The sequence below is a fragment of the Peromyscus leucopus genome, chromosome 8b (assembly GCF_004664715.2).
Source record: "Peromyscus leucopus breed LL Stock chromosome 8b, UCI_PerLeu_2.1, whole genome shotgun sequence".
NCBI classification, from domain to species: Eukaryota; Metazoa; Chordata; class Mammalia; order Rodentia; family Cricetidae; genus Peromyscus; species Peromyscus leucopus.
Genome location: NC_051086.1, coordinates 48,562,216 through 48,584,837, shown reverse-complemented (window position 1 = coordinate 48,584,837; position 22,622 = coordinate 48,562,216). Strand labels below are relative to the sequence as shown.

The 22,622-nt window shown below is 40.2% G+C and overlaps 1 protein-coding gene across 5 annotated transcripts in view; it reads left to right on the top strand.

Moving 5' to 3' along the window:
* The window catches only part of Map2k4 (mitogen-activated protein kinase kinase 4), a 95,522-nt gene extending 74,580 nt beyond the window's left edge, over window positions 1-20,942 (top strand). For 4 of the 5 annotated variants that reach the window (XM_028869355.2, XM_028869353.2, XM_028869356.2 and 1 more), the window contains 6 exons: window positions 2,340-2,391; window positions 4,589-4,716; window positions 12,826-12,903; window positions 15,141-15,289; window positions 17,370-17,415; window positions 18,468-20,942. In XM_028869355.2, the coding sequence (XP_028725188.1) occupies window positions 2,340-2,391; window positions 4,589-4,716; window positions 12,826-12,903; window positions 15,141-15,289; window positions 17,370-17,415; window positions 18,468-18,581 (567 nt within the window). In that variant the 3' untranslated portion in view covers window positions 18,582-20,942. The remainder of the gene's footprint in view (window positions 1-2,339; window positions 2,392-4,588; window positions 4,717-12,825; window positions 12,904-15,140; window positions 15,290-17,369; window positions 17,416-18,467) is intronic. The other variant, XM_028869358.2, reaches the window with a different exon arrangement.
* The last annotated feature ends 1,680 nt before the right edge of the window (window positions 20,943-22,622 follow it).

The following is a 22,622-nucleotide window of genomic DNA, read 5'->3' as shown; positions in this document are numbered from 1 at the left end:
TAGGATAAGAGATAAAGTCATTTCTGTGCCATAATTAACATAATAGGTCTGAGGAACACTTTTCAAAATATGATCTGTGAGTATTACATTGTTGTGTTTATTCAAATCTCAACGAGCTATAAGAGACTGGCTTAAGTAAAACTAGAAATGCAATTTTATATTTGTTTCCCTTGTTGTTTTAACTATCTTAAGTAGATTATATCCCTAAGCTAATCAGAGTGGCAGAAGTCTTTTTGAAGCCCCTTAATTGAAGCTTTTCGACAAGGTATGTTTTGCTGTAGTTTAAGATTGAGGATTATTCAATTTAAACCATCTTAAAAAAGTTGATTTGCAATCTTAGTAGCCAGCAATGATTAATTTGATCACTTCACTTTTACTAGAAGACCAAAAAGGGAAAGAGTTCTCTTGGGAATATGTGTTATGGTTTGAAAACTGGATTCACAATAACTTTCTTTCTTGTTCTCGTCTTTTATTTGATGAGTGTGTACATTTTATTTTACAGTGGAAAAGGCAACTTATTTTTTATAAAGCAAAACTGATAAGACATTAGAATCCCTGAGAACCTGAGCCAGATATACTTGTCTAGTTAGTTGGTGTGTGAGCTAAATCATACTGTGGTTGCATGTTACTTCTGATTTATTTGAATCAGTCCCTTCCCCAAGCTAGTTTCTCAGTTGCCAGTTTATTGATTTCTAAAGCTAATGAAACTGATTTAAAAACATAATTTCTGGACTCTATTTCAGTTGTAAAAGATGTGTGCATTTAGTAGACTTAAATTTTTGAAACTTTTTTTTTTTTTTTTTTGGTTTTTCAAGATAGGGTTTCTCTGTGTAGTTTTGGTGCCTGTCCTGGATCTTGCTCTGTAGACCAAGCTGGCCTTGAATTCACAGAGATCCGCCTGGCTCTGCTCCCTAGTTCTGGGATTAAAGGCATGCACTGCCCGGCCTAAATTTTTGGTTAAACCATAGTTAATAAGTTACTTTAAGATGGATAATTTTGTTAAAATTTTGTCACTGCCAAATTAATGATTAAATTTAAAATTTTTCATTAGCTAGCTAACCTAAGATATATTTTCATATAATACTATAAACTGAGTTGAACTAAAAACTTATTGATTGCTCAGATGAGTATGTAAATCTTACATTGATTTAGCACCCCTCCATTGTACCAAGCTACTGTTGTCTTAGAACTTGCCACTGTTCACCACTGTTCACAGTATTAGAATTCAATATTACTATACAGTAGAATAGTACTGCAGCACCATACAATAATAGAATTAATATAGTAGTTAATGGTGAGTGAATATTATTTGTGTTGAGCCAAGATTTTATAACATAATTTTCTTGGTAACTCTATGGTAAGTATATCCCATTTTTATAGATGGTAAATCCAAAAGCATTGAAATATTAATTTGCCTTGGTATTTACAGTTTTAAGTTGTTGATGATCAAAACCTCCATAGCCTGATCTCATAATCCCACTTAACTACAGCATAACAGGATAGCTGTGAAATTTGGAAAACAAATATAAAATTATTTTATCATGTATTGTAATGTATATAGTATGTACATGAATAGCTTAATTAGTATGTGTGTTTGTGTTTTTTAGACTAGGTGATCACCTTATATATTAAGCACATTTTAAATTACTTTCTGTAAAATCTCTTGCTAATTAATTGACCAGTGAACACACAGGAAGGGTTTTACAGATAATACAAGGTGGTAATTTCTACATTTTTCTTATAATTCCTCTGACAGCAAAGACTTGACTTCTTTTTCTTTCTGTCTTTCCTTTTTCTTTCCTTTCTCCTTATTTTAAACAGCAAATGTACTGGCCTGTTGTCAAGTCTCTGTTGCCTCCCTTTCTGAAGAAGCCTATGATTTCTAATCATGAGTAGTGTGACCCATGACAGGATAAGTTGCTGCTGGCTGAGCAGATATGCCAGATCTGCAGAACTTACATCAAGGGTTTAGTGAATGAGTGTGAGGAACTGAGGATTTATGGAAATTATCACCATCATGGATAGTAGAACCAGTCCAGTGAACTTGTGCTATTTTTATGATTGTACAGGCTTGAGGTACAAAAACTATATACAACTTTTTAGTGACTTAATATGTAAGTCATGTTACTGTTTTCTTAACGGTCAGAGAGGACCATGAAAAGGCAACTTTCCAATGTAAAATTGTATGCCATTGTCATTCAAAATACAGAAGATAGCATTTGAAATGCTAAGCTGAGAAAGCATACAGAGGGCATGCAGGCTATTGCTTGTGATAGGTGGTTGGGCTATTTTCTTAAAAACACAAAAATCTTTATCCCACCTCTTCTTTTTCTCCCTAGACTGTGAAAGCACTAAACCACTTAAAAGAAAACTTGAAAATTATTCACAGAGGTGGGTATGGATTGCTTTCTGTGGATTAGGAGTCAACTTTTTCTCCTTAAATTGGTTAAAACATTTTTTAATGAAAACTACCATAATACTATATAAACTTTCATGGAATATTTGTGTTTGTGGCCAACAAAACAAGAAACCCAACTTACCAAACAAACACAGAGAAACCCCAGGTGGTGTATACCTTCTAGCATCAGGGGTTCTTTAAATGTCCATCTAACTGAGTAAGTGTTTTAGATTTACAATTACATTTTGCTGCAGATTCTTGATCTTAGTTAGAAATAGTTACTGTTGATAATGAAACCTTTTGTACAGTTCAGATGTACCAATAAAATTGATAAAAGGGAAACATAAATGGCTAAAAATAAATCACTCATTGCCCAGTATAATTGATGACTGCATATGGTCAGAGCATCAGAGTGGCCATGCAGACATTCAAAGAAGAATCTGAGGAGACAGTACCTTAAGGCATCCCCCCCACCCCCGTTGCTGGAAATTGAACCCAGGTTCTTGTGCATGCCTGACAAGTGCTCCCTACCACTTAGCTACACTCCTAGTCCCTATACTCAAGCATTTTAAAGCCATGGTATTTCTCCTATGAAATGTTTCTTACTTTAGAGCATGTGTTTGTAAAAGAGACTTAAAATTCACATTATAAACTGAAACTCCCCTAAAACATGACCCGTTTGTAAAAGCATTGATTGTGTGGCATTAATGACCATTTCAGCTCCAAGTATTACTTCTAGACCCAACAGAAGCAATACTGAAGAAAGGACTCTCACTTCCTGGATGACTTTTTTAGCAGCAGGAACATTTTTTTTTTTTCATGTTTGTGTTCTATGTCACATTCACTAGAATTGTCCCCTGCTCTAAGAACAAGAGACTTATCCTGATAAAGCTGAGACTAGCCAGGAGCCACGTTTAGAAGTGTGGATAGAAGCCTTGACAAGATGCAGATTCCACGAGAAACCTGGGATGGGAGGATTAGGAATGGGTGTTTTTAAGAGGTGATCTTCTGGGTCTGTTAACATAGGGGAGCTTTTCTAGACTTTTGGAATGATATATCGATGTTTTCTGTGTCTTAATTTATTAAGTTTTCCATGACACTGGTAATGAAATAGATAGAAGGATTGTGATAGAAATAGAGAAATTGGACAGCATAGGGGAAATTTTGACAGTCAGCTTATTGGCACATTGGTAGTGATTATCAATGAGGAGGACCTTTGGCTGTTTGCATGCTGAACAAGGCACAATAGTTCTGAAAGTCAGAGAAATGAGTCAAAGGGAAAGTTGGTTGGGAGAAACTGGAGAAAGCCATTTAAGATCAAAAGACCCTGAGAGGGGCTAGAGAATTGGTTCCGCAGTTAAAAAGTGCTTGCTGCTCTTCACAGGACCCAAATTCTGTTCCCAGCACCTACCCTGGGTGGTTCACAGCCTCCTGTACTCTAGCTCCAGGGGATCTGATAGCTTCCGACCTACCAGGGTCTCAGCCTACACTTTGGCGCGCGCACGCACAGACACACACGCACACACACACACACACACACACACACACACACACGAATAAAAATCAATCCTAAAAAAAAAATCTCTTAGAAATAACTGCATTTTTTGAAAATAAATAATTTCTTCCTTTAAAATAACACTTTCATAAATTAAAGCAATACTTAATGAAATTGTTGGTTCATGCTAGGTTGGTATACCTTATACTTTGTTTTGTAATTGTTGACATTTTTTGAAAATTAGCTTAGTCTTAGTCTATTATCTGATAAAGTTCATTCCTCATTCTGACTGCTGAAAACCATGATTTGTTTGTGTTTTATACATGTGAAGATGTTATATCTTCTAGCTTGTTAAATTATAGTGGTGAAAGGAGTTGGCCTGTTATATTACAGTCCTAGTCTCTTTTTAGTTTCATGGACAAAGTCTTACTCTGTAGCCCAGGTTGGCCTCAAACTCTTGGCAATGTTCCCCCAGCAGTGTCACAAGTGCTGGGATTACAGGAATAAGCTACCACTTTTGGTCTTAGTTATTGATGTGTGTTTAAAACATAAATAAATGATTGCATGTGCTAAGTGAAGTTTTGTTTCTTGTATATCTCAATTTAAGGACTCGAAATTTTCAGTAGTTTCGACTGCAGTACTTTGGAGTTGCTTGATTGATCAGTTGTATACTGAATGGCATGCATCTCTTGCAGATATCAAACCTTCCAATATTCTTCTGGACAGAAGTGGAAATATTAAGCTCTGTGATTTCGGCATCAGTGGACAGCTTGTGGACTCCATTGCCAAGACAAGAGATGCTGGGTGTAGGCCATATATGGCAGTAAGTGTGCAGCCAAGTCTCTTGCTTGGCAGTCATTGCATAGAGAGTCTGTGCCATTTGGTGCTAGGTATAAGGAATCTGCCTTCAGCCATGTAGCTTCACTGTGCTAGAATATCTCTCTCCCTAAGCATTTCCAAGCTTAAGTTTTAACTTCTGGAAACATTGCTAAATTATTTCAGTGTGCTCCTTATACACATTAATCCTCTTGTTTGGCATTTAGGATTTACGGTCTTTCCTGATTTTTGTTTTCATTGTATTCAACTCACCCAGTCAACCAGGTGATAAATGGTCCATGTCTTTGTGTTCTTTCTATCTCTTGTACTTTCTTGGCCATAATAGATAATCAGTATCAGTTGAGAGATACATATTCTAGGCTGCTGAAGGATGCTATTAGAAGTTCAGTAAGAGTAACTTGGTACAGGAACACAGTCCCTGGCAGAATGCAGTGTGTCTTGCAGAGTCAGAAGCTGTGCTCCAATTGTGATTTCTTACTTCAGGGATGGATGGAACATAGCAATAAATGCAAAGCTAGAGACCTTAGGCATTTAGCAGGAAGCAGCTTTTACCTCAGGAAGACAGATGGACACTCTCCTTTCAGAGCTTCCCTGTTTGCTATATCCCTGTATATTTGCATGGCCTATTCCACAGGCCAGATTTTGAACTGCATTTGATTGGTGTTTGGTGTCTATATTTTAACACCCCCACACACACCCCCTCACACCCCCGCCACCACCAGTTTCTTCTTTTAGTGTCCATGGTCCTTTAAAGGAGAGCAGCATACTCCTATAAGTGATGATAAGGTTTGCTGGTGTTGATTGAGCCTTTTCTCTCAATCTGTTTCAGTACTGGAGACTTTTTAAAACCTCCTCTTTGATGGAGGCATGGGGGCATGTGTGCCGTGGTGCATGTGTGGAGGTCAGAGGGCACCTTCATGGAGTCAGTTCTCTCCTCCCACCTTTACATAATAGATTCCAAGAATTGAACCAACGTTACCAGTCTCACTTAACAAGCGCCTTTACTCACTGAGCTATCATGCCTCCAAGAATTAAAATATAGTTTGTCCTCCTTTGTTTCCTTCATGATTGCTTCTATAAGTGTCACAAAAGTTTTTAGTCAGAATAATCACAAGCTGGATGTTCAAGATTTTCTGACATGCTCTGGATGAATGGGCCTGGTGTTTCTTCAGATTTCATATTCATTTAAAACCTTGAATACATTTTCTTCCCTACATTACTTGGAAATCAGTTTGCCTTCAATTCTGTTTCTTACTTCAGTGTGTGATCATGTGGAACACAGTGCTGCCTGTTCTTTACATGTGTTCTGTTGCTTGGTATACACGGGCTTCGTGTTTGGAAAGCGTTGCATATGAAATGTTTCAGTATTGACAGTACTTTAGAATCGTTGCATTGTCAGTACCCTGTTTATTAGATTCTTTGATTCACTTTTTCTACAAATGAAAATGTAAGAGTGTGTGTGTGTGTGTGTGTGTGTGTGTGTGTGTAGAAAGACATTTTCTTTTAGAATCTGAGCTTTGTGAATGTTGTCTCACTCGATAGATACAATTTACAAAATCCTATTTTCATCATGTTAATTAGGAACAAATGGCATAGCAGATTTAAAGACAAGAAATCAGAATGATTGGACACATTTGGTAACTGCCATAACTGACACATTCAGTAAGCATACAGCCCAGAGAATAACTAAGCATGTTACCTGGCTCAGAGCTGGTTTAGTGCGAAGATTAGCTGGAACAATGTTCTCTGTAACAATATGGTTTTATTGTTGTTCTTGTGATAACAGAACACCTAAAGCTGAGTACTTGTAGGGAAGGAATGTTAAACTTGTAGTTTTAGAGGCTGAAAGTTGAAGACTGAGTGGCTCTCATCTGTTTGCTTCTGGTGAGAGCCTTCAGCTTTACCACAGTATGGTAGAGAAATGGAAAGGGAATTGTCTGCATGCAGAGAGGGCTAAAGGGCCCTGTTTTATAACAACCTCTTCCCAGGAGACCTGACTTAAGAGCCCATCACCAATCCTTTCTGAGTCCCCCTTTGACCAGCTAACTTCTTTAGAAGCCTCACCTCTTAATGGTCTGTTGTCTAAATAATTGACTGTCTTACTACTGACATCTTGGGGACCAAGCCTCTAGCACCAGAACACTTAGGAACAAGACATACCCAAACATTAGCACAGTATGATGTTCCTTAAGAATTGCTTTTTTTTTTTTTTTTAATTTTATAGTTTAATTTAATTTTACATATCAGCCACGGATTCCCCTGTCTTCCCCCCTCCCCATCCCTGGCCTTCCCCCCCAGCCTACCCCCATTCTCATCTCCTCCAGGGCAAAGAAAAAAATAAATTAATTAAAAAAAAAAAGAATTGCTTTTGATTCATGCAAGTCTTAAAGATGTAGCTATGGTCCAGATATAGCCAACTGTTCTGAATTCAGATAACTTTTAAAGAAACAAACAGGCCGTGTTCTTGCGTAGAGATATTGTTCTGAGGCCACCAAGAAAAGGAGCCTAAGGACTCAATGTTCTTCCTGACTTTACCCAACTCTAGGACAACTGTATCCTACAGGCCTATCCTATCCTACAACTTTATCCTACAGGCCAACTGTAACCTCTGCAGCTCTGATATTGCTGGATCAAATGAAATAGTCCTATTAATTGGTTTACAGAGGCTGACATTAGTACATAGACAAGAGCATTAATTTTGAAAGCCTGGAAGTAGCTTAACTCTCCTGGATATATTGTAACATATCAGAAATGCCCTTTGCTTGTATTTTTGAAACAAGGTCTAATGAAGCCCAGGCTGGCTTCAAATTTGGAATCTTCCTACTTCAACCTCCATTTTATAAGGACTGGAATCACCCGAAATTCCATATGGTAGGCTTTTAGAGTTTTTTTCTCAGCCTAGAGAAGCTAGAATTACTCTTTAACTTGTTGAATGTAAGGAAGATCTGAAATATAGAATTTTTGCATAATGTTTTATATGGAAATGGTTTACAGTTTGCCAAGCTCTCTTTCCCCACATATAAATATGTGAATGTATGCATGTGTGCGTTGTACACTTGCATGCTTGCTGAACCATTTTATTCTAAACACTCAGGTGTCCCTTTTCCAAGATGTACATTCTTTTACATGAACACAATAACGTTAAATGAATAAAATAGTCAAGAATTTTGTTTTATTACATTGGCAATACTTACAGTTCCTAAATATCTGAAAAATAGTCACCTTAAAATGATGCCTCATTTTCAGCTTTTGCATTCTTTTTTTGAGTCTAAGCTGACCTGGACCATTCCTTTTTTTTTTTCCCCTCCATGGAATTGACCTTTTTGGATGTAGCTTTAGAAGTTTGCATTCTTCGTGAGTCCAGGTCCCCCAGGTGATTAGATTCAGACCATAGATTGTTTTAGGATGCCAACTTCATAGATGTTGTCTGCTTTATATTACACCATATGACAAAGCACATCATGATGACTACTTAGAACACTTGAAAGACCATGGGAACAGTTGCAAAGTAGTGTCCTCTTTCTTTGATTTACTTTTTCTTCTCTTGAACACACCTGATGATCTAAATTCCAGAAGATATCTCATCCTTCTATTACCCTTCAACACAGTGACTTCTAGAAAGTTACTACAGGGGCTAGAGAGATGGTTCATGGATTAAGAACATCTGTTGCTCTTCCAGAGGACCTAAGTTTCATTTAAATTTAAATTTAATTCCCAGCTCTCATGTTGGGTGGCTTACAACTTCAGCCCCATGGGACTGCATACCTTGGTCTCTGTGAGCACCCACATACACAAGGCATATGCACACAGATATGCACATACACAGAGATACAAAATATGTGAATAAAAGTCACCTCAGCTTCCTTTTTCTGTCTTTTCCTCTTGTGTGTCTTCTTGTGTTATAGACACCTTTCTATACAGTATATAAAATGGTGCTAGATCATTGGTGAAAGAAAGGATACACTTTAAAGAAGTACTTTTTGAAATATGTTATTATCAAAGCTTTTCTCTGTTCTGTCACTGTTTACTTCATAAATTGCATGGCCCTACTATTTGGTGTATAGTGTATCTGTTATATCTTCTTTAAAAGTTCACTTTCCCTATTCATTTAAATATTTTTGTTCTCAGTGGTATTCATAGAGTTTAGTATGAAATCATTTAAACTCCTAAAGAGTTCATGGGTTTGGCCAGTAGTGGCACATACCTTTAATCCCAGTGCTCAGGATGCAGAGGCAGAGTCAGGCAAATCTCTGTGAATTTGAGGCCAGCTTGGTCTACATAGTAAGTTCCAGGACAGCTACAGCTGCATGGTAAGACCTTGTCTCAAAAAACCAACCAAACAAACAAAAAGAATTCATGGGTTTGGATAATATTACTGAGAATGGAATGAACATTTTTTAACATTTCACTGTTGTTATGTGGAAATACCAATAGTTGGCTTATGTTGGCACTGTATCTTGGTGACCTTGCTAATTTAGTATCCCCTGGTAGTTTTAATAGGGATTTCCTGTGTAGAGAGAGTTGTAGAAATTTGAATGTCTCTGTATAAGAGCACCACCTCTACCTTGATTTTGTTGCCCTAGCTGGAACCCAGTGCTGAAATAGCAGGGGTGAACATTTCCATTAGAAAGTGTTGTCTCCAGAATTAACTCTAGGTTGCTTTGAATTTTTTTGATGAAATGAGCACTTTTATCTATTCTTAATATGCTAAGACTTGTTGCTATTCTTGCCATTATTACTGGGTTTCATTTGAGTTTTGTCAGAAGCTAAAGTTATTGGTCATACAGATTTTCCCCATTATATGAATATGTATTCCATTCATGTTACGTGTATAAGGCTCATATGCATTCCTGAGACAGAATGCACTGGTTCTAATGCATTAGCTCTTCTGTGGTTGGGTTGGATTTACTCGTGTTGCTAGTGAGTTCTGTACCTTTGTGTAGGGAGACATTGTCTTGCACTGTCGGTGTCAGGTTTTCCTAAGAGCTGGCCTCTTGGAATGAGTTTGAAACCCTGTCTGTCTTGTCCGTCTGTCTGCCTTTCTCCTCTCTCTCTCTCTCTCTCTCTCTCTCTCTCTCTCTCTCTCTCTCTCTCTCTCTCTCTCTCTCCCTCTCCTCCCTCCTCCCTCCCTTTCCCCTCCCTCCCTCCCTCCCTCCCTCCCTCCCTCCCTCCTCCTCTCTCCCTCCTTCCCTCCTTCCCTCCCTTCCTTTCATCTTTTGAAATAAAATTTGTATAAGATGGCTGGTATTTCTTCCTTGGAGATTTGAAAGGGCTCAGTGAACCCATCTTAATGTCAGCCTGTTTCTGGGAAGGTGGGTTTTTTGTTCATTGTTTTTCCATTTTTCTTTTAAGACAGGGTCTTTCACTGTAGTCCAGACTATCATGGTACCTGCTATGTAGCCCAAGCATACCTTGAACGTATGATAACCCTCCTGCCTTGGCCTCCCCAGTATTGGGATTATAGGTGTGAGCATGACACCCAGCTTGTGGGAAGGTTTTTAATGATAAAGTCATTAAAATTATACTTCTAAGGTTATTTGTATTTCTTTATTGTCTTGATAGGCTTTCATTTTCCTTTTAAAAATACATTTTTGTTATTTCTTTTAGAATTTCATAGTGCTTTGGATCATATTCACCCCTCTATCTTCCCCCAGTTCCTCTTGGACCCACTCTCTCACCTGCTCTGAACTTCAGATCCTCTTTTTCTGTAAATGGCTCACCAAGTCCAGTTTGTGCTGACCATATCCTCCTAGATGTGCAGCCATCATCCACTGGAGTGTGGCTGGCCTATCAGGGGCCACGCCCTCCTAAAGGTCTGTCCTTCTCTCCCCCAGTAGCCAGCAGCTGTCACTAGCTCCTCAGTTCCACATGAAGGCTTATATGGCACCTCTCCCATCTCATATCAGAGAGGTTCATCTGTTTGTTTCTTTCAGATGAATAGGATTTCCTAGCCTTCAATCTTAGAAATGTCAAGGCTTTCTTGTTCTCTTGGTCTGCTTAGCTCTGGCCTTCACTGTGTGATTTTGCTGTTGCACAAGAAGTGCTGTGGCTTTGTTGACTTCTTTTTTTTTTTTTTTTTAATTTTATTTCATTTAACTCACTGTCTTTGCTACTTCCTGATGCTCAGTTCCTTGGGTCTGATTTCTTCTTTTTGAGGTTATTGTTGCTGTTGTGTTTCTTTGATGTTTGGTTTTCTAGTTCCTTAATCTGTACAGCTTGGTTATGATCTGAGACATCTTCTCCATTATTTGCTTTAAGGAGATGATTTCCCTCTGAGTAAGACTCAGCCACATTCTGCAACGCATGCTAAGCTGGTATCTCGTTTTTATGTAGTTCAAAATAGATTTTTACTGCTTCTTGAGACTCCTTTAATCCACATGTTACTTAGGATGTTTTTTGTTCCTCTGTAAATATTTGGTGATATTCAAAGATAGGGTTAGGGTTTGAAGGTACTCATGATTTCTAGTTTATCTCATCATCTCATCATCTCAGTGTGTGCTATGCATTGCCATTCTACATAAGAAGGTATGTGTCATGCCTCAGAACACTAGGTCTGTACTAGTGTGGATTAGTGATGCTGGGACAATGTTTTCTCCTGTGGTTGAATAGGCAGTGTTTTTATGTAGTATGTATCATTTTCAGTAAAATAATGATATTTATAACAAAATGTAAATAGCTTTCAATGAATATTGTTGCAGCACAGTACTTGTTTTCAAATTAAAATGCATGTCTCCAAATTAGTGGTATAGTACAACTATCACACTTTTGAGATGTTTCTTTTAGTAGCAGTTACTGTGAGCCTTTAGGAATAACCCATTGTTAACTCCAAGCCACTGATATACTGCTGTTCCTCTGCATCCATTGACACACTCTGTAAAAATGGTACCTAATTTCAAGGACTTAGAAAAATGTTCCCTTCATAGAAGTTACTAAAATTTTTGTTTGTTTGTTCTACTGTTCATAGATGATATATTATATGATGTGCTTTAATTTGGCTAAAATGATTCATAGGCATGTATCTTTAAAGGTAATTCAAGTAATAAATTTAACCTTATTGAGAAGAATTAAAGGGTGGGATAGTACAGTGATGGCAGTTCCTGCTTTGCTTTTTTTATCTCAAGTACCTTGTGATCTGTCTTACTCACTGAGCAAAGGCTGAGAGAATCAGAATGCTGCCATTGCCTTCCTCCTGCTCCTTCCTATTTACCTCATTTGCTTCAGCTTTGCTGGTGCTTGAGTATTTAGGGGAGAAATTCAGAAGGACTGTTTTATAGTCCCCATGTTAGTTAGGGTTACTAGTGCTGTGATGAAACACTATGACCAAAAGCAAGTAGGTGAGGAAAGGGTTTATTCACTTCCACATCGATGTTCATCACTGAAGGAAGTCAGGACAGGAACTCAAACATGGCAGAAACCTGGAGGCAGGAGTTGATGCAGAGGCCATGAGGAGTGCTGCTTACTGGCTTGTTTCCAATGACTTGCTCAGTCTGCCTTATAGAACCCAGGAGAACCAGTCCAAGGATGGCACCACTCACCATGGGCTGGGCCCTCCCCCCTTGATCACTAATTAAGAAAATGCCAGACTGGAGAGATAGCTCAGAAGTTAAGAGCACTGACTGTTCTACCAGAGGTCCTGAGTTCAATTCCCAGCAACCACATGGTGGCTCACAACCATCTGTAATGAGATCTGGTGCCTTCTTCTGGCCTGCACAGGGACACATGCAGGCAGAACACTGTATACATAACAAATAAATAATCTTAAAAAAAAAAAAGAAAGAAAAGGAAAGGAAATGCCAGATCTTATGGAGGCATTTTTCAACTGAGGCTCCCTTCTCTCTGATGACTCTAGCTTGTGTCAAGATAACATAAGACTAGACAGCACAGACTTTCTGACTTAGCCATTGACCTCAATGCAGTCTTTTGCTGGTTGTTTCTAACACAGTGATGTTTCCCTGTTACTCCCAGCATGGCCTTGGACATGAATTCTTCTAGGAAGATGCTAAGTTTTTTATCTCCCTTCCCAGTTACTACTTCCATTCACCTGCATCTTTAGGATTCACATAATAAATGACTTTGACTTATCTTTGTATTCCAGCCTGAAAGAATAGACCCAAGTGCGTCACGACAAGGATATGATGTCCGCTCTGATGTCTGGAGTTTGGGGATCACATTGGTATGTTTCTGCTGGCACAGCTTTGTCATAGTAATGAAACAATAAGAGATTAAGTGGTAAAAAAATGTTGAAAAGGGATGATGAGAAACTTCATGATTTGTAACAAGCAGAAACTGTTCATTTTTACCTAGAGACACTATTGAAATTTTGGTTTAATTTTAAATGTATCTGCCTTAGTTTGGAGTGCTTTAGCAAAATACTGTAAGATGGTTATCTTAGTAAGACTGGGAATGCATTTCTTGCAGTTCTGGAGACTTGGAAGTCTGAGATCAAGGGTTTGACATACTTTATACAGTGAACTGATGTCTTTCTTGTTCTCACATAGCAAAGGGGTGAGGGACATGGCTGTCTAAGGTCTGTCTTGTAAGTGCACTAATCCTGTTTGCGAGGCACTAAGCTCTCTGGTGACCTAGTCACTTCCTCAAGCCCTCTCTTGTGAGGCTTTCACCTTGGGTCTTGGCTTCTACATAAGGACTTTGAGGGGACATAGTCTAAGCCGTACTTTTTTATGTACTCATTTCTTCTTCTCCAAAGTTGATTTTCTTGTGTTTACTGTTGTTCTAGATCATGCTAGGATTGTTGTTGTTTCTGGTTTTGAATGGCTTCTGTAGCTTCTACATTATCTGTGAAGTTTCTGTCCCACATGGGTTCTATGAGGTAGACAACATAAAATGCCTTTGCTTACATTTTCCTCCCATTTTCAATTTGAGCCAAAACCCCTTAGTTCAGATCTAGAGTAATGGGCTTTTTATAGCTCACCAGTCTCATCTTTTAAAATTGGAATTTCTTCCTGTAATCAGATTGACATATATCCTTGTTAATTTTGGTGAGAACCGTTGACAGACTAATGGATTCTCTCCTATAGAGGGGAGACTCTCCAGTTTGCCTCTGCAGGTCTACAGCTGTCTCCCCTTTTTCTTGTCATGAAACAGTCACAGACTATAGGCAGACCTGTTGCTCTCACTTTTAGGGGATGTTTTGCATGTAATTCATACTTTAAATTCAGAAATGCCTGCCTAGTACCTCCCTGAGCAAAAAAGCCAGGCATAATGGCTGCATTTGTGATGCTAGAGTTGAGAAGGCAGGGGCAGGTATTCACAAACATGTCCATGTGGCCTTAGGCATAATAGGTGAGAGTTCTGTCACTGAATGATAGGCACCCCAGACCCGTGTAAGGTTGTAGTAGAGAAACATTTACACAGGTTCCATGAAGCTGCCTCAGCAAAGCTTTGTTTAGAAACAGTGTTTCAGTACTTAGAATCTTCTCATTGCTGACTTTCCTAGGATAATCTTAAAGTAAGTAGTCCTTTACCATAGAACCCACAGACTTCTTATCTAGCCTGTCCTCCAGAGTGAGCATAGGGAGGTTATTCCTCATAGGTAAGGGTTAGCCTTTCAAAGCATTTCCACCTTTACTGAAAAGAAACTTCAGCCAAAGCTGTAACCCTGCCCTCCCCTGTGTATGCCTGCATTTCGGCTTCTCACTTCTCTGTGCACTGGTGTCTAAGTGGAGACACCAGTGAGCTGACAGCTGTTTTGAGGAGAAAGTGGAACTGATTGTCTAAGAATGTTCCTTCTTAGGAACCATTCTCTGTACAAATTTAGAGCCTCAGCCTCATCTATCAGTCTTTTGTCAAAGCACATACATTTGTTAGCAAATGTTTTAGGGCCATAGTACTCTTTAGATATGTATTGTGTCTTTGATGACATTGGTGTGTGCCCTTTATTGGCTCTTCAAGCCTGACTTGGTTTCTTCAGTAATTATAAAGTCTGGCTGCAGTTGAAGTAACTCTAGGATTCGCTTACTGTTGCCTCTGAATTCAGACTGGGTCTTCGTTTGTTAAATGTTCTTTTTACTTCATAAAGGAATCTGGCCACTGTTTGGACTGAGAACTCCTATGCAGGTGACTACAGAGTGTGAAATTGTTTGCTGTAGAAGACTAGACTAAGCCTCTCAGAGCCTTTCATACAAAGGGCTTGGGCCTGCGTTATGGAGGTATAATTGACCCTAGATTCAGAGTTTGGCATTCGGCTGTAGTTCAAGTCCTTGAGTTTGGTCGAGGCACACTTCTCTACATTATGTCCTCCACTTAGCCTTAGGATTCAAGGATTCCTCCCTAACTTGACAGAGTTTGAGGGAGGGCTTAAAAAAGTTTTGCTGGATGTTTGGATTGACATCACGCTTTTGATAGGGAGTAGTAAATCATGCCTAGTGTCTTTGTTTTTGTTCTCTTTAGTACGAGTTGGCCACAGGCCGATTTCCTTATCCAAAGTGGAATAGTGTATTTGATCAGCTAACACAAGTGGTAAAAGGAGACCCTCCACAACTAAGTAATTCCGAAGAAAGGGAGTTCTCTCCCAGTTTCATCAACTTTGTCAACTTGTGGTAAGTACTCTATTCACCAGTGTTCAGACCCACGTGGTGGGCAAGTCAGGCAACTTAATCTCAGTTACATGGATACTTTATATAGGGAAAAAGGTCCTTTGTTACATTACCTCTAGCTAGGCCTATGGCTCACTGCTGTGTGGAAATTCCAGCCAGCCTGAGGAGGCATCACCCTCTTATTCTACTACAGGTATTGGTGATAAGCAGCTGTGGGTGCTGGAGAAGCAGCTGGTCCAAATCACCAGTTCCTGGTATAAGTTACCAGGTTAAATGTCTAGGTGAGATTGGTAATCTTATCATGATAAAGTTGTGCCAGGATTATCTGAATGCTTTTACTACTCATTAACTCACCAGACCAGGCTTTAAGGTATGGATCTCTGCTCTGATAAAACCTAGAGCATAGCTGGGTATGGGTAGGAGTAGTAAGGTCAAGCCCAAAGCTTAATTGATTAAAATGTATCCATTGGCTCTTTGTAATCCTGTTCCAAAGAAGGCACGAGCTCCATGTCTGACATGTTGTCTAGTCTAGCAGTTCTTTTCTATGTGATTGGCACCTAAGAACACAAGTGTGTAGGGCGAGGGAGATGGCTCCGTGGGTGAAGCCCTTGCTTTGCAGATAGAACTGCCACTGGAGCTCTGTTTAATCCCAGAACCCACTGAAAGCCAGGTGGGCAAGGTGGCCTGCTTGTCCTGCCGGCACTTCTCTGTGCAGACAGGGCAAACTGGCCAACTAGACAACAGAGTCAGGGAGCCCTGGATTCAGAGAGAGGTCTTCCTCAATAAATGAAGTAGATAATGATTGAGGAAAAAGTATGTCAACCTCTGCCCTCCACACACAATTGTGTGCACATGCACCCACACACATGTGAGCATGCATACGTATATGCTTGCAGACCACAGGCAAAGAATAAATGTATATGGATACGACTGGTAGTACTATATTCTGTTTTAAATAGCATTTTTAGGTTAGCATTTAGACAGTTTTGATAATTGCTCATTTTATTCAGCATGATTTAAAGATGCCTTATTTACTCTTGAGCATGCTTTAGGAATGCCATCTCTCTGTATGTACTCTCTCTGGGTTTTATAAGACTTCTAGTGCAGGCTCTAACATTGTCTTCTTTCTGAATAATGAGAAAACATTTGGTGACTGGAGTTTTCAAGTCTCTTTCATCTTCTCTGACCAAATTCTGCCTCTTGTGATCTTTCAGAAAGGGAAAAGAGTGCCTCAAGAACTAGATAGAAGAAAGCTTGTGGATGACAATTGGCTGGTTCCCTCTCCTCACTGAAAAGCAGTCTGTTCTTTATCAATCTGCACATATTATATGCAGTTGTATAATTCCATAAACTTGATCTTTCGGTATATTCCATTTTAATGAATACTTGCTTAAAGAATCAAGCATTTATCACAAACATTTAAATTTTTATGTATGTGTTGTGTGCCAGGCTTACATATGTGGAGGTCAGAGAACAACTTTTGGGAGTTCGTTCTCACCTTCTACCTTGCTTTGTGAGATGGGTCTCATGTTTCTGCCACTGTGTGGTGTATTCCAGACTGGCTGATCCACAGACTGCCTCTGTCTCCCATCTCTTGGGAGTATAGGGATTGCACATGTACACTACTGCATCTGACTTTTTTACCTGGCTTCTAGAGATCTGGATTGAAGGCAGCAGGCTTTCAGGACACTGCTTTCCCCCACTGAGAGATTTCCCCAGTTCTGCTTTGTTTTGGTTCCTAGACCTCCTTGTGGTTTTATTTTTATATATGTGTGTGTGGTGCTTATGTTACATTTTCTTCTTGTTTTCCTCTGTGGCACAGTAGGCAGCAGTGGTGAATATGTGTCCCATGTTTTTTGTTTCTTAGTATGTCAAAATTGCTGTCTAAATAATTATATCTACAGTTGAAGGATATCTGCCCTCATAAGAGCTTTGTTTAAAGCCTTATATAACCCAGTCTAACCTTGAACTTTCTATATAGCCAAAGATGATCTTGACCTGGTCCTGCCTTTCATTTGTAAAAAGCAAAATAATTGGATCAATGTGACTTCATCTTAACACTGTTACTTTCATGTTATTTTAGCCTTACAAAGGACGAATCCAAAAGGCCAAAGTATAAAGAGCTTCTGGTGAGTATGGACCCCATAGTTAGTTCACTAAGCAGCATATGTCTCCATAGAAAGGCTTGGCCTTGCAGAGTGTTTCAGACAACAGACTTTACTCAGAGAAAACTTGGTGGTTATAATTTTCTTTATAATTTACTAGCTCATTTCTCATAAAAAGAATTTGCACTTAACGTGTCAGAAAACTCCCCTAAAGCATTTCATTGCATAGTCTTTAGTATATGTAAGAAAGTCAGTGGGAACTTCATTCATTGTGCATACTCTCCCTCTGCTAATGTGTATCACTCTGCCAGAGGAGTTCCCCTTCATCTCATGAGAAGCAGTCTCCTTTGTGTGGCTTTCCTCTGAGCAGAGAAGAAAGTATTGCCTGTGGTCCAATGGTGTGGGACTGTTTTAAGACAAGGTTAGATTGCTTATCACATTTAGCGTTTTCCAAGGCTGTCAAGCCAAACTTGTGGTCAACCCAGCAATGACTATAAAGATACTCAGGTGCTATAACCAGAGAAATTGTAGGAAAAATTGTTGTTTATGTTGACAGAGGACAAAAAGGGCTTGATGAAGCAGATTCCAGGCTATGGGCTCTGGAAAACACAGGGAAAGTCTGTTTTGCCCTCTTTTTGAGTAGAAATCAGAAAGTTTGAAACTGAATACCTCTTTGAAAGATCCTTGTAAGCTGCCAATGGGGGAAGTGGAGGCTTGTGATCTCCTCTGGCGTCCTGAGAAGCTGGACTGAGAGGCCTGTCGTTCTTGGTTCTCACGCGGTTCTTGCATGCTGAGGGACAAACAACTCCGTCTCTTCCTCAGTGAATGCTCTCTGTATACAGCTAAGTTTTGAGACCTCACTGCCAGGGTGTAACCTCCAGATGGGAACCTAGTATGTCACATCTAGGGTATCTACATCCAATGAAATGTGCATGTGATAAATGCCTCTCCGATGATATGCAGAAGCTCTATGTGGGTGGGAGCTTTTAGTTCTGTGCTATATAGAAACTGAGAAAGGTTGAGTTAGGGCTCTAATATAAATGTTTGATGCTTTTCTCTGTTCAATTTTCTTGCAGAAACATCCCTTTATTTTGATGTATGAAGAACGTACTGTAGAGGTCGCATGCTATGTTTGTAAAATCCTGGATCAGATGCCAGCTACTCCCAGCTCTCCCATGTATGTCGACTGATACCGCTGCTACATCAGACTTTAGAAAAAAGGGCTGAGAGGAAGCAAGACGTAAAGAGTTTTCATCCTGTATCACAGTGTTTTTATTGCTCGCCCAGACACCATGTGCAATAAGATTGGTGTTCGTTTCCATCATGTCTGTATACTTCTGTCACCTAGAATATGCATCCCTGTAATTCCTGACTGATCACAGTGTTAGTGCTGGTCAGAGACCTCATCCTGCTCTTTTGTGATGAACATACTCATGACGTGTGGAAGTCAGTACGATCAAATTGTTGACTGTGATTAGATCACACCTTAAATTCATTTCTAGACTCAAAACCTGGAGACGCAGCTACTGGAATTGTGTTTCGTCAGACTTCCAATGCCTGGAAGGACACAGTGGTGGATGTACTGTCTGAACATAGAGACTTGGGCTTGAGTGAGAAGAGCTTGCACAGCCAGTGAGACACATTGCCTTCTGGAGCTGGGAGACAAAGGAGGGATTTCCTTTTTTTCACCAAGTGCAATAGATTTCCTGATCTGATATTCTGTTGCTTTACAGTCACAGTTGATGTTTGGGGATCAATGTGCTCAGCCAAATTTCCTGTTCAAAATAATCATGTTAAATTAGAATGAATCTATCTTTACCAAAAACCTTGTTGCTTTCAGAGAGGTGAACATTAAAATACTGAGACGGGACAGAATGTGTTCTTTGTCCTTTTCCAGCCCTGCTCTTCACTGGGAAGGTACAGGAGACTGCCACTTGTCATAGAAGGGTGCTGCCAACTTGATGCTCTGCCTGCCACCGACTGCCAGGACTGAACGAAGGAAGCAGTACTGAGGGCAAAGTTTACAAATGTTTTTGATTCTGGAGTCTTCTCCAGAACAGTGTGTAGCAGCTATAGATTTTCCCTTGGCCCCAAGCCTGGTACTTGAGCCATTATAACTCACTAACAGGGAGAAGTAGCTAGTAGCAATGTGCCTTGATGATTAGATGAAGATTTCTGAAGGCAGCAAAACACCAAATCACAATTCTCTGCTTCTTGCCAGCATGGGCCAGGTCTTCAGTTTCTAATTCTTTCCCTTCCCCATAATCTGTTGTCACCACAGGACTTTTGCTCAATCCAGTATTTCCCCTTGTTTTTTACATTTGGAACCCTAACATAACCAGGGATGCTACTTACCGAGGACTTGTAGCCCTGCATCTCTCCTGTGCTCTAACGTTTGAAAAGCTGAGACAGCCGGCCTCAGTTGATATGGTAGGTAAGAAAGAGGCAGTCTGTTGGAGAGGCACTTTGAGCGGAATGAAGATCTGAAATGGCAGCCTTTCAGATAGGTGTGTCACCTGTTGGGGCCTCTACCAGTTCATTGTCTCCCTTGGATGTGAAATTTTTCCCATCTCCGCTCCCCCCGCCCGCCCCCCCCCCAGGTAAAACATAAAGTAAGCCGCTTTATCTCATGTGCTGCTCGTCCTCACTTACCCTCTAGCCAGGCACTGAGCATCAGGTTTTGCATAGCAGTTAGCCAGCACTAGAAGGTGCCCTGAGACGCAGGTGATGCCCTTACAGAATCAAGCCCTGGTAGGTACTGCCGCGTCTCCCAGAGTGGCACTCATCAATATATAAAACAATAAAGGGAGAATGGTGCTGTTCAAAGTTACATCCCTATTCATTGCAGAATTTTAAAATGGTTTATCTCTTGGTCCACTTGCCTAATTTCTCCATTTTCTACCCCTGGCCCCCTAACCCTTAGGTTCTCTTGAGTTTCACTAGGAGACATTACTGGATGTCTTCCTTAAGCTGTACCAAGCCATCGTCCTCCATTGCTCCCAGGACTCAAGAGGAATTTGTTTCTCTGCTGTCAGCTTCTGTCTGGCTTAGTATAGCCTCACTCTGCCATTATGCAAATGGAGATCAAAGCAATTCTGACTGTCCAGGAGCTATCTCACTTTCTGCTGTGTGGGTGACCACATAAAAAAAAGGCAATTTTAGTGTATTAATCATAGATTATTATAAACTATAAACTTAAGGGCAAGGAGTTTATTACAATGTATCTTTATTAAAACAAAAGGGTGTATAGTGTTCACAAACTGTGAAAATAGTGTAAGAACTGTACATTGTGAGCTCTGGTTATTTTTCTCTTGTACCATATGAAAGTATATAAAAAATATCAAAAAAGCTGATGTGCAGGGATTTTGCCTTATTTGTCTGTAAAAATGTAGCTCAGTAACATAACTGCTTCTTGGAGCTTTGGAATATTTTATCCTGTATTGTTTGAATCCCTCCTCTATTTAAGACATAGCCATGGAATCCACATGTTTATGGAATAGTCTACCTTTTGCCTGCAGGTCAGTTGTAATAAATCTAGGATGTGATGATGACCTTGTAATTTGATTTTCTGCAGTCATACCCTGAGAAAGTAAAAAAAAAAAAAAGACATTAAATTATCTGTGCATTTCATATGGAAGGACATTTTCTCCTTCTGGAAGTTTCTGGCTCTTTTCTTTTCCTCCTCTTTCAGTGCTTGTCTTTGAGGTAACAGTGTGGCACAGCTCGCTTTTTCTTTCAGCAGCTGTGCTGCATTCTTTTCGAGCTTGCGCTTGGTTGCTTACTGACCCCACCTTGATGTAAAATGCTGCAAGAAGCAGGTGCAGTTCTGTCTGTCTCAGAGTTGACAGGTGTCACCCTAAGCCGTGTTACCAGCCAGGCTCCTGGTGCTGTGACTCCCAGGTGAGAGGTCAGTTGTAATCTCTCACTACTACCTGAGAAGAGAGCAGGGTAAGGGGACTTGTAGTTTAAAAAGAGTTACAGGGGTCGTGCCTGGGGAGCATATGGGGTGGGGGGTGTGGTAATGAAGGTGAACAAAAAGCCATAGGAGCTTGGAAATGGCGGGAAGCATTTCCAGGTGCTGAATTTCTCTGTTATGTTACCACAGGAGTCAATGCCTACTTGATCATACAGTAGTAGTTCAGCGCTGCATCCTGTGTCCTCCCATGTCTGCTCCTCATCTAAGTGTCAGCTGCTGAGGGAAACAATACCTCAGAGTTTCACATTCCACTTGAGCTCAGGTTGGCTGGAGGGACAGAGTGCACTCCAGGTTTCATAGAACTCCACGTTATGTTTGTTCATCTCTTGATTCTGAGTGCATCCCACCAAAATCAGGTGGTAGGACAGTCGCCCTTTCTGGACAGGAGAAATAAAAGGGGTTGGAGAAGATCTAGCTCAGGTAATAGTAGTGAACAGAGAGCTGGGAGAGTCTAACCCAAGATTATAAAACAAATGTTAATTTAAAGCCACTACCTGGGGCAGGCAAGATGGCTCAGTAGACAATGGAACTCAACACCAAGCCCGATGACCCGAATTCAGTCTCCAGGGCCCACATAATAGAAAGGGATAACCAACTCCTGCAAATTGTCCTCTGACCTCCACAGGTATGCAGTGGCATGGGCCCCCACCCCCATACCAATAATAAAACCCCCACTACCTTGAAAGAAAGAAGTGTGCCACTGAAAAGTTGTCGGAGGTCCTGTGCTGGTAAACCTCCCCAGGACCTGCTCTGTTGTGAAATGAGTTGAAGGTAGAGGTTCTGTGGGCTTAGTGGATTTGGTCACACATATATGGGCAGGTATGAGGTTATCTGAGAACTCTGGGTCCTTTTATTAAGTACAGCACTTAGGGGGTTCAGTGTAAGAGATTGCCTTTCACCAGCATGACGTGCAGAAGAGGAGCTTCCAGCTGTCCTTTGAGAGTTTGGATTGATAACTACCCAGCCGTGGAGCTGCAATGTGGAGATTACAGACACCGGCCGTGAGGGCACGTTTGCAATCCTGGCTGCTGCCCAGCCTGTTGGAAGGCCTAGCAGTGGTTTATCCCTAGTTCTTAGCCAGTTACCTTTTTGATATTTTACATCAGACAAGTCATCCATTGTTTAGTACAGTTAAGCTCCGTGTAAGTCTGAGGCAGCAATACCATCCTTCCCTGTCTACCACAGAGTTGTGTTCACATTACATCACTTACAAGGACTGAAAACTACAGGTCCTGCCCCACAGTTCTTACCTACA